Consider the following 12,076-nt stretch of genomic DNA (forward strand, 5'->3'; position numbering starts at 1 on the left):
AGAGTGGGAGCTAACTGCTCAGGCAGTTAACATCATTCATTCATTTCTCTGAGAGCGCTTGAGTGTTTTTGTCCCAAGAGCTGGTCATATAGAAATGAATGAGGCTCAGGAAGAACGGCCCCCTGTAAGTGGCCCCTGGGCTGCCCTACAGGTTGTGGGCAAGGAGGCTGGCACACAAGACTAAGACAAGAATACACCACCAAAATGGATGCCACACAAGTGCCAGGTAGGAGTTACCTATGGCAGAGAGAAGGTAAGGCTTCAAAGGGGAGCAGAGTCAAGCTGGGCTAGACAGGATTTTATTGGGTAGCAGCTGTGTGCAGGATAGTTAGCAGGAACAGATGTTGGAGAGTAACAGGCAATACTCATCCTTGCATGCTCAGTGCCAAAGGTAGCCTGTGAATGTCCTATGAATGTTTTTAAAAACAGTAAATGAAAGGGAGATGATTGTCAGAGCCTAGAATACCCGTTGTTTTTTGAGGTAATTGGTAGTTTCCCTCAGCTGCCTAAATGTCGAATGCTTAAGCGGTAATTGCTGCAGGTCTCTGGTCCTATAAAGACAGTGTTGTACTTGATTTGTCAGGAGGGATCAGGCTCCACTCTCAGGACAGTGTGCTGGCACTGGCTCTCAGAGGGGTTGTTCTCAGCAGCACATGGCTGGGTGCCAGCTGGCAAGGCCCCACGGAGAATGCCTGAAGTCCAAAGAAGGTGCTGATGGCTGTGCAGCTGATGGCTGAGGACCAAAGAGGCTTTTTTGAATTTTTTCTCTTAATATGAAGCACATTAGTCATAGACCAAGCTTCAATATATCAAAACCTTTTCCAGTCTGACTTAGCAAAATCTGACCAGTTCTAGAGACCTTTTTAAGAACACATTCTCATAGTTAAATCAAAGGTTCTGGAGGGGAAATTCAAAGACTTGTGCCTCTGAATTGTTCCAATACATGTGCATTTAGCACACGTTATATAGATGACCTCTGTCCTCCAGGAATTTACTCCTGGAGTCAAGGGTGATAATCAACAAATGTTAGGAGAAAAAGTGAAACAGTAAGAAACATTTGGACTGCCACTCACTACTGTGATGTTTGAGTTCTCTAACGGGGGTCTCCAGAAGAGTGACAGGAGAGTTGGTGACAAGACTGAAGCAGGAGCTTGCTTGGAATATAGGCCACTGAGGCTTAAGATGGATCAGGGTGAGGAATAGTAGTTATCAAAGGGCAGGGAGTGGCATCCAGATCCCTTAGGGCCTCATTGGTCATTGTAGGGACTCTGGCTTTTGCTCTAAGCCATTTAAGAATTCTGAGTCAAGGAGAGACAATGTATAACTTTAGTTTAGCAAGATCACTCTAGGTCCTGAGTAGACTGGACTGTCGGAAAGCAAGGGTAGGGCAGTAAGACAAATCAGATATGCAGTAATCCAGGTGAGGGATTTTATGGTTGGGGGGTAGTTATTGGAAGAAATATGAAGGGGTCAGATTTAATTTTCCTCATGGGTTGAATGTGGGGTGTAAGATACGAGAACCTAGGAATGACCTTTCTGAAGTCCTAGTGGAACTGGAGACCTGAGAGTAAGCTTGGTTGAGACTTTCTGGAATCTCCTTCCCCCAGTTTACTTCCCTTCATAGTGCATATCATGTGTATTTGTCCTGCTCCCCTCCTATGGAGAAGTTCCTTGACAACAGAAACTGTTTGCTGGCACAAGCCCAGCCTGCATATAACAGACCCTTTACATGAACAGACGAACAACCCCATTAAAAGAAATGGCAATGTGGATGTCAAAACAGAGAAAGATGGCTTTTTTCAAAACACAAATTCTTCCACTAACCTCATGTAAAGTATTCCATCGGGTATACAACCACACAAAAATGGCAGCCATTTCAAATGAGCTGGTTTAATTCCACGTGGTACAGGGTATTGGATAGAACAAAGACTGAAGAACACACTTTGACAGAATTCTGCGCTGGGTTTCCTCTGACCTCACAGCTAAGGTTGAAATGGCAGAGTGAGAAGAAATGAAGAGATGAGCCACTGCATGATTATTATTATTATTATTATTTTTACAAAAGTTTATTCTTAACTGTACAACAGGCTCCAAGACAATACTTCATTCTAGCTATAGGTGGCAAGAGATGTTATGACAGGGAATCCAGATGTTAAAACAAGAGTGGAATTAAGGATCGCCATTGCCCGAGGTAAAAGGAATAATTCACTTTTTGCCAGATTTCTTAATTCCACCTGTGGCTGCACAAAAGAAAAAAGAAATGTTAGGGGAAAATACAGTTCTTATGGTAGAAGCCCCAGGGCCTGATTTGGATCCTAGTAAGGCTCAGTTCTCACACTGGGCATTCTTTCTGACACGAGCATGTACAGGGCTTTACCAATATTATCTCCTCTGGGTGAAGCAGAACGAGGATGAGGCAGGGGCACAAGTAATGGCTGTGCACTGGTCTGGAGCCACACTGTTGTGTACTTCACAGACTGGCTCATGTAGTCCTCACCCCCAGCAACCCATTTTACAGAAAATGAAGTCCTAGTATTAAGTGTTGTTCAAAGTTATAAACTGGTACGGGATGAAACCAGGATTCCAACCCAGGTAGTGTGACTTCCAAATTCATATTCTTAACTGTCACATCACACCACACTATGTTCTAGGGGAAACATTTTTTCTGTCAAGGGCCACACAAAATTAACTTGAAATTAACCTGCTCTGTTTGGTCAATTAACTCACCCCTAATGTGATGGCTGGAACTGCTCTTTGGTGAGGCCTTGGCAGGGCCAGACCAAAGGATTTCATGGGCTGTATAAGGGCATTCCCCACCCGTTCTATACTATGATTGTGGGGTCTGGCTTACTCAATCTTTATTTTACCCTATTTACAAGTGACTATATATTTGGCACACAGTAGGTAATTTAAGAAATAGTTGTAAAATTAAGTATGCCTAATAAAGGAATGAAGAGCCTATTGTGACAAAGTAAACCTTAAAAATGTAGATGTTCAATGGAAACAAGCAGTATAGGATTTCACTAAGGATTGATCTCTCTAAGGGAAGGTGCAAAATATCTCATCACATCATTCAAAAAGGGATCTCAATAGCTAGAATCTCAGTGCTGTGTGGATAAACAACAATGAACCAAACCCACTGGGATAGAAGTCTTGGGAAGCCCTAGAGGACACTCCTACCATCCCAACCTCTATTGCCCCCAGTGTGGTTCACAGTGACCCAAACAGGGCAAAGACAACTGTGGAGGAAATAATCACTAATTTGATTATTTTAAATAGCGCTTAAGCAGCACTGAAAATATTGGGGCTGCTAGGCTTGAAAAATATTTTGATCTGAATCTCTCTTACATAAAGGAAGAAAAGAAGAGGCAGAACAGTAGGGGATTAGGTTAAAAAAAGTATATAGAGCAATAGCGCGCCAAGGAGCCTGTACTTTATACACTTATCGGGAAGCAAAAAAAGACTCAGGATGCAAAAGTACTTAAGACTTAACGAGTAGTAAGTCATGAAGCAGTGAAACTGTGGAGGCTATCTGGAAGCCCAACTGTTCGAATTTTGTGTAAAATACTGTATACAAATCTGTTTCCACTTCTGCCGCTTCCCTAAGGAAGGGAAGCCCAGCCAGCCTAGGAGGCGACCTCGTTTCCAGCCCCGGTCTGGCTCCCGCCCCTTCCTGCTGCGGCGAATCCAGGCCGGCCTGGGGCCGCCCGCCGTATCCTGGGAACTGAGACCTCGCCACTCACCAATGAGGCAGGAAACGGACCTGCTGGGCCCGGGTTGAGCGTGATGCTCTGGACATTTGTCCTGCTTGGGCTCCACCCGGCCCTCACTTACCCAGGGGGCCCTTCCCCGCGGCCTTCGCTTTTAGCTCCTCAAGCTTCTTCTGCTCCTCCTTCTGCCTCTGCTTGAATGCCTTATCTTCCTGGGGAGAAGCAGAACGGGGTCACTCCCGGCGCGTTTCCCAGCCCCTCGGCGCCCGCCCACGTCCCCGCGCCGTCCTCACCTCGTCCATCTCCTTAGCCTGCTTCTTGGGCTGCTTCAGGGGCTTCTTCTTGCCACCTGTGGGCGACACGACCACGTTCGTCCGGGCCCCCACCGGGGTCGCGACCCACCCCGCCCCGCCATCCCCGCACACTCACCTTCGCGGCCGGACATGGCGCCTGCCGCCCCTTCCCCAGACCCTGCCACCGGAAGCTGAGCTCCCTGTCCCACCCCTGCGCTTATGCCGCCATGAGAGCCCGCTGATTGGCTCCTGGCCCGGAAGTTGCGCTCCTAGACCGGAAGTTGCGGCCTTCTGGAGGCGGGCGCTAAAGGCTCAACTGAGTGGCAGGTGCCCGGTTGGGTTTGCAGCTCGGGCGCTAGGCGGGCCAGGTACGGGGTGGTCCTGTCCCCAGCGGAGGTCCGGAAGCCAAGGGGGTGCTTAACCGGAAGGCTCCGGGCCTGGACCGTGCGTGGGGGGCGGGAGCACTGCAGGGAGAGAGAGGGGCATGTGCAAAGGCCTTCAAGCTTGGAGAGCACTGCGTGGCTGGGGGAGATGCAAGGGAGGTGGCAGAGTGGGGGTTAGATCACCTGGTCCTAGAGCTTTGGAGGCCACCCAGAGGAGTTTAGGTTTTATAATGTAGTCCAGGTTGCGACTTTTTGCAAACTGTTTATTCATACAATGTACTTTGTTGAGTATACTATATGCAGATATTATTCTAGGCCCTGAGGATGCGGCAGTGAACAAAACAGTGCCTACCTTGGCAGAGCTGACACCCTGGTGGGTGAGACAGACTATAAGCCAAGTAAATAAGTGAAGTACATATCCTAGGTCATGTGATATGTGCATGGAGAAAAATAAAGCAGAGAGAGTGGGTAAGGAATGCTGGGGTGGGGAGGTGGCAATGACATTTGAGCAGGTCTTGAAAAGGGGGAGGGGACAAGCAGTACAGATAGTGAAAGCTGATGTGAACACTCTGCAATGGAGATAGCCTGAGGTGTTCCAGTCATATCAAGAAGCCCATGCATGGTAATTAGGTGAAGGATGTGTTAGCTAACCTTATTGTATGTAGGTGTATCAAACCATAACATTGTATGCCTTAAACTTATACAATGGTGTATGTCAGTTATATCTCAATAAAGCTGGAGTTGGGGGGACGGTCCTTGTGACTGGAGCAGAGTGAGGAGAGACTAGTGGGAGATGAGGTCGGAGAAGAATGAGAGCCAGGAGGTGGATGCCCTGTGGACCATGGAAAGGACTTGCTTTTACCTTGAGAAAAATGAGGAACTGTTGCAGGGTTCGAGCAGAGAGAGATATGTTTTGAAAGGACCACAGCTCTGTTCACAGTAGACTGTAGGGGCTAGAGTAGAAGCAGAGAGACATGTCAGGAGGCTCCTAGGATAATTCTGATTACCATGTGAAGAATAGCTGTGGGGGGCAAGAGAGGAAGCCAAGACTTCATAGGAGGCTGTAGCTGTCATCTCTGCCAGGGATGGGTGTCCTTCTGGGGTCCAGGACTGGGCTGCTGGAAAAGGAAGAGCCAGGAAAGGAGGCTAAGAAGGTAGGAGGAAGCCAAGAGGGAGGAGTGATTTCAAAAAGAGGGAGTTGAAAGCTGCAGAGATAGTGGAGAAGGAATTTGAAAAGCTCCCGCTGGATCTGGCCAGGTGGATGTTTTGCAGGGCCTCCAGGGGAGCAACCTTGGTGGAATGGAATCAAGAGAGAAGGGGGCTGAGGACACCTTTCTGCCAACTGTTATTTAGAAGGAGGAGAGTGGTGCTGTGTTGGGCAGGGCTGCAAGGCAGCATGCTTTGCTCTGATGAGGGGTACACCTGCAGGACTATTGTGGGGTCACAGCTTGTGTGCAGCGGGCATTGGCATTGAGGCCTAGGTGGCTTGCTTGACCACTGGGGCCTGGATGACGTGCTCCCTTAGGCCTTATGACTGGGACTCAGGGGTTCAGATGCAGCACCAACTTGGAACCACTGTTACAGGGATGCCCCCTTCTTGGTTCTCAGCTGAGGCCCACTTTTGTCCAAGAGGTATGTCCCTACCCAACCAATGTAGTTTTCAAGAGGACTTGAGCTTCTCCAAGCATGTCATGGGGGGAGGCTGGGTGCTCTGACCCATCTCTGTTCCACCTACATCAGAAAGCCCCTTTCTTTTTTTTAATCCTCACCTGCGGATATTTTTCCCCTTACATTTTTAGAGATAGTGGAAGGGAGAGAGAGGGAGAGAGGAACATCAATGTGGAAGAGACACATCAAGTGGTTGCCTCCTGCACTTGCCCTGACAGGGGCCGAGCCTGCAACCAAGTACATGCCCTTGGCTGGAATCAAACCCAGGGCCCTTCAGTCTGCGAGGAAGCCCCTTTTTTTTTATAACTGGAACACCTCCTATTTGTCTTCGTGTCTCCAGCTTCCTCTGCTTTTCTTTCTCTGGCCTGGTTGTTTGGCCACCAGGTGTCACTCTGACAGCCAGAGTCAGTAGTTGGGAGCTTGTGGGGTAGAGGGGTGGTTTGGCCAGAGGAAGGTGCTGCTGACCCAGGTTTGCCCACGAACACAGGTCACATGGCTCACTCTTGGGAAGAGGGGATAATGGGAGACTCCCTGTGCTGCTCATTCAAGTGGAGAAGTAGGCGTTGTTGGGCCCTGAACATCAAAGTGAGGCTGAAAGGGGAGAGGTTAAAGAAACCTACCCTGTTGAACAGTGACTAAGGTCGGAGTAGAGGGAGAAAACTTATGGAAAGTGAAAAAAATGTGCCCTGGCCAGTGTGGCTCAGTGATCAGAGTGTCAGCCCACATACCAAAGAGTCTTGGGTTCGATTTCCGGTCAAGGGCACTTACCTGGGTTGCAGGTTCAATCTCGGGCCCCTATTGGGGCATGTGAGGGAGGCAACCAATCGATGATGTCTCTCTCACATTGATGTTTCTCCCCCCCCCTTACCCCCCCTGAAGACAGTGGAGAAAACGTCCTTGGGTAAGGTTTAACCAAAAAAAAGTGAGAAATATTAGCCTGGGACTTGGAGGGCAGAAGGAGAAGGGCTGGTGGGAACCTAAGAAAAGTTGTCCTCTGTGAGGAGGGGCTTTTCTGTTGGGCAACCCATGATCTGTGTCCTCAAACATAAGCTCCACCCTGCTTCCCAGGAGCTGAGGCACCTCCAGAGAGTCTGGGAGGTTGGTTTTGATGGTCTCATACAGGAATCTGTCCCTGAAATCCCCTCGGTTCCACAGTTTCTTAGGGAGTTTGTGGGGCTTTGTCAGCATGGACACAACTCAGGTTTGAGAATTTTCTTTGACATTATCAGAAGCCTGGGCACCAGAATTCTTACCTGAGTCATAACAGAGACCTGGGGGTGTGGGTGCAATGGGAGGGTCTATTTTGTGTGGCATCATGGAGGGAGGTGGGAGGCATGATTTCCTAAATACATATGTGTATGTACTTCCCTGGTGTGTCCCATGGTCCAAGTGCACTGGGGTAGGAAGCCTGACCACAGTGGCTGCAGCCTGCAAGTCCAGCAGAGTAGCACTAAGTTTGTACTTTTAATGACAGTCGGTTCAGAACTGACCCTAGACCTTGAAACCTGACATATGGCCACCATTTCTCAGCTGTGAGCTGATCTGTCTGGTGTCCCCCCACAGATCTCCTGATGACAGGGTGCAGCCCCATGTCTGCCATGCAGTACATTGTGGGTGTGTCCCCGGTACTAGTGCGGAGAGGCCTCCTTGGAAGGGACATCTTGATGACCAGGACTTTGTGCAGCCCAGGCCCCAGCCAGCCCAGAGAAAAAAGACCTGAAGAGGTGGCCCTTGGGCTGTACCACCGCCTCTCAGTGCTGGGAAGAGCCGTGGGGCACAGCATTCAACAGCGAGTGTCCTCCACAGCCAAGACATGGTGGGAGAGATATGAAGAGTTTGTCGGACTCAATGAGGTTCGAGAGGCCCAGGGAAACGTGACTGAGGTGAGAAGGGGAGCCCAGGTGATTCACCCTGCCCTCTGACGGGGGAAGTGTGGCCTGGAGGCTCCTGCCTAACAAGTCACCAGCCACATCCAAATGAACCTTTTCTTGAACAAATTCCACTAGCAGAGGGATTTGGCTGTTTCATGGCAACCTGGGGTTGATGCTACTGAAAACAAGTTGCTGTATACCAGTGAGTCTCTGGCCATTACCATCTTCCCGTTAAGGCCAGCAGACACTTCCTTCATTGACTGGGGTGATGAGAGTGGCTTGGAGGGTTCCTGCGTTCCAGTGTTAAAGCCCCATGTGGAGTGAGACCTCCCTTGTGAAGGTGGAGCTCCTGGGAAACATCGCACTGTGAGGAGGAAAGAGCTGCTTGTGTTGGTCAAGTCCTTTGTGGCAGGGGAAAGCATTCTGCCACTCATGTTCCTGCTCCTGCCTCAGCGCAGACCAGTGTAGCGTGGTGGAAACCTGGGCTTCAGCTGGAGGTTTTGGGGCACAGCGCTGTCACTCCCCTTGGAGGTCATGACCTTGGCTGAGCTGGGGCCTTGGGGTCTGTAAAATGGAAGCTGTAGCAATGCCTTTCATGGCACTGCTGTGAGGTGTAAATTAGGTAACACACAAAACATCTTAAGAACGTAGGTTTCTTTGTGTGGTTTGTGTCAGGCTACAGTTGGCTGGGTTGGCGCAGATTGTGTGCATTCTTAGCTGTTTTCCAGATTCTCAGGGCCGTGTTATTTCTGCTTCAGTGGATAAATCCGGTGGTTCTGATGGGGTTGTCCTTTGAGGGTGACTGGGTGAGCCAGGATTATGTTTCTGAGGAAGTCATTCCACCTTTTGTGCTGACACCCCACTGACCTTTCTTAGCCAGTCTTGCTGGGAATGGGCTGAGCCTGTGTGGGTGTGGAGAGAGGGAGCAGAAGACTTCCGCTGTTCTCTCTGCAGGCAGAGAAAGTGTTCATGGTGGCTCGAGGGCTTGTCCGCGAGGCTCTGGAGGACTTGGAGGTGCAGCAGGCCAAGCTGAAGGAGGTGAGGGACCGCTTGGACCGCATCTCCAAAGAGGACATCCAGTACCTGGAACTGGCTACTCTGGAGCACAGGATGCTGCAGGTAGGCACCCCAGGAGGCAGCCCTTCCTCAGCTGGACAGGGATCCTAGCTTGGCAGGTCATGGAGGGGCAAGGTGGGAGCCCTGACTGGTCTGGTGGCCAGAGACCTGGTAAGGAGGGACTGGGCCCCAGGTTTCCTGAGCCCACCCACCCATTTTCTCCTGGAGTACTGGGGTCAGCAGTACAGGGCACTATGGTGTGGGCCCTAGGTTGCTAAGGAGGGAGCACCATGGAGGGGGCTGGCCCAGAGAGTGCCAGACACTTCCCTTCTGATAGATGTATTCTCTAGACATCAGTCCGTGTCTGATAAAAGCCAAGACTTTGGGTAAGAGGACAGTGCAGCCACTTCAACCACCCCTGGTTCCTTTGCTGCCCCCACACAACCAGGCTTATGCTGCCTTCATTCATTGGCATGTCATTGGGCCGAGCATGAGGCTGAGCCTCAGGGACATGATGGTGGGGCATCTGCCGGCAGCTGTAGCCACAGGGCCACGTTGTTGCTCTTTAACACAGCTTCGCTTCTGCAGGAGGAGAAGAGGCTCCGCACAGCCTACCTGCGTGCCGAGGACTCCGAACGAGAGAAGTTCTCCCTCTTCTCTGCAGCTGTGCGGGAAAGTCATGAGAAGGAGCGCACGCGGGCCGAGAGGACCAAAAACTGGTCCCTCATTGGGTCAGTCCTGGGCGCCCTGATTGGTGTGGCTGGCTCCACCTATGTGAACCGTGTGCGGCTACAGGAGCTGAAGGCCTTACTCCTGGAGGCACAGAAGGGACCCGTGAGCCTCCAGGAGGCCATTCGTGAACAGGCATCCAGCTACTCCCTCCAGCACAGGGACCTCCATGACCTCATAGTGGACCTAAGGAGCCTGGTACAAGCCGAGCCGGGGCAGAGCTCTGGGTCTCAGGCAGGTACTTCCCCCCCCCAAGTCAGAGACACAGATGTCCTCTCAGCTGCCCTGAAAGAGCAGCTCAGCCATTCCAGGCAGGTCCATTCTTGTCTAGAGGGTTTACGAGAGCAGCTTGATGGCCTGGAGAAGACTTTCAGCCAAATGGCTGGGGTGGTTCAGCTTGCAAAGGCTGCAGACGGAGCTCTGCCTGGCTCCTCGCTGGAGCAAGGGAGCACGATCCTGGTGATGTCGGACATGGAGCAGAGGCTAGAAGCCCAGGTCAATAGGAACACCATCTACAGCACACTGGTCACCTGTGTGACAATTGTGGCCACAATGCCTATGCTCTACATGCTGTTCAGGGCCAGCTAGCCCCTGGCCCCTACTCCAAGCAGTGAAATAAGCCTTAGGAGGCGCACACAACCTCAGCCTGAGTCTGAGTACCGTCTGTGTGGCTCACCAGCCGGCACACTTTCCTTTGCAAGCAGTGCTCATTTATATTAATCATGAAAACTTTGTACTAATGTATCATTAAAATGTCTTTGAGTTTGTGTTATTTAAAGTAATTTATACCGGACTGAGTTTTTTATCCGTGGAAAATTGAGGCTCCAGACTCAAGGGTTTGTTCTCCCCCTTCATACCTCTCTTCTCCTTGGTTCGGGACTGTTTTGCATGCATTTATTCTTGAGGTCTGGATTTTCATTTTGGGTTTGCTGGCCTACCCTCTGCTTGCCCAACCCTTCTGTGTCAGGTGGCCTGGGCATTCCAGTGAATGGAACCTACCCTACTACTCACCCATTGGTAACCATGGTTACTGCCCCTCTCTGGATCAATTTCTTTTTAGTGCTGGAGCCATAATCAGAGGGGAGCAGGAAAGAGGGATTGGGGGAAGAGTTGGTAAATACTGCTGGAGACATAATTACAGGGATTGGTGGCCAATCTAGGTCCCTGGTGCAGAGTGCTTTGGGCAGCACTGGTGTGCCACCAGGGCTGGGTGTCCTCCCACAGAGCCCAGGGATGGCCTTTACAGGCATGAGCAGAACTCAGCCTGCCAGCAGTGCAAACTGAGAGGCAGTGATAGGGAGGGGCCTCCCAGAGGCGGGAGGTGCAGTGGGAGGCATGGCGGCTGACTGTCCTGAGAACCTCTGACCTGTTCTTTTTCAGAGGGGAAAGGCAACCTTTGACCTCCCAGGCTAAATGGCCACAGGTGGCCTTGTGTGTCCTTGAGTAAACAAGAGCAGTGGGGAGGCACACTGTACTCCCGTTGGAGTATAGGAGGACTTGCACATCTGGAGAACCTCCTTTCAGAGCACACAGAGGTGGTACCCAGGGTCTGCGGGTAGGTGCTTCTGTGGACTTGCCAAGCAGAGGCCTGTGGAGCCAGAAGTGTTTCCCATGAGGTGCCCTCCCTTCTTCAACCCTGTGCTCAGGCCCATGACCCCACGGGTACTAAGAACCTCTGAGTGCCTGGTCCCTTGGTCATTTGGTCACTTCATCCCTGGCAATGTTTTCTTTGCAATGGTTCCCCAGGATGGCATAGGATGAAATGACTTCTGCACTTGGGATGTTCACACACTTGATGGGGTAGAAGGTGCCATATCTGTATACAAATGAGGGCTACTGTGGGGGTTTGGAAGTCCCAGGTCCCCCTTTGGGTGAGGGTGTGCACTTGAGGAGCGAATGGATTTAGGGAGGAGAGGATTATAGGCACATGGTAAGGGCGCCCCACAAGCTACACAGGCCATGATAGGTGAGGAACTCAGGACAGATTGACCTGGCTGAGGTGGTGATGGCTGTGGGGGAGTGTGGAATATAAGGTAAGAGTGAGGTGGAGGAGCTGGGGTGCCAGGTTGACAGGCACCTGGTCTTTGATGTTGGAGGCCAGGGATGAGGGAACTGGGGAGGAGGTGCCATGCAGGTATAGATCAGGTGCTGGAAGGGGGTAGAGGAAAGGGAGTGACCTGAGGAGTTGGGTAGGGAGAATTTGGAAGGCAGAGTTGGGTAGATTAGAGTGGAGGCAGACTTGATGGGGGTTGGCAGGTAGGAAGAGGGTGTCGGTGGCTGGTGTTGTTAACTCTCTGGGTAGCAGTCAGTGTGGATGACCTGGACTTTCTGGTTGAGGCTCCCCCTGACTTGTGGAGGCCCTGGGG

At 51.1% G+C, this 12,076-nt stretch overlaps 2 protein-coding genes across 2 annotated transcripts; one reads left to right on the forward strand and one right to left on the reverse strand.

Annotated features, from left to right (window-relative positions):
- Window positions 1–2,034: 2,034 nt before the first annotated feature.
- On the reverse strand, window positions 2,035–4,185 carry TMA7 (translation machinery associated 7 homolog). The gene is made up of 4 exons (XM_087824570.1): window positions 4,140–4,185; window positions 4,004–4,059; window positions 3,835–3,922; window positions 2,035–2,240 (listed from the first exon to the last, which is right to left on the reverse strand). The coding sequence occupies exons 1-4, from the start codon at window positions 4,153–4,155 to the stop codon at window positions 2,206–2,208; spliced, it is 195 nt and encodes a 64-aa protein (XP_087680696.1). The 5' UTR covers window positions 4,156–4,185; the 3' UTR covers window positions 2,035–2,205.
- A 118-nt stretch (window positions 4,186–4,303) lies between these two features.
- Window positions 4,304–10,492, forward strand: CCDC51 (coiled-coil domain containing 51). Its single transcript, XM_016202760.2, has 4 exons — window positions 4,304–4,371; window positions 7,618–7,937; window positions 8,880–9,044; window positions 9,570–10,492. Exons 2-4 carry the CDS (start codon window positions 7,626–7,628, stop codon window positions 10,296–10,298), a joined length of 1,206 nt encoding a protein of 401 aa, XP_016058246.2. The 5' UTR covers window positions 4,304–4,371; window positions 7,618–7,625; the 3' UTR covers window positions 10,299–10,492.
- Window positions 10,493–12,076: the final 1,584 nt, after the last annotated feature.

Source organism: Miniopterus natalensis, chromosome 15 (genome assembly GCF_054644295.1).
Source record: "Miniopterus natalensis isolate mMinNat1 chromosome 15, mMinNat1.hap1, whole genome shotgun sequence".
NCBI classification, from domain to species: domain Eukaryota; kingdom Metazoa; phylum Chordata; class Mammalia; order Chiroptera; family Miniopteridae; genus Miniopterus; species Miniopterus natalensis.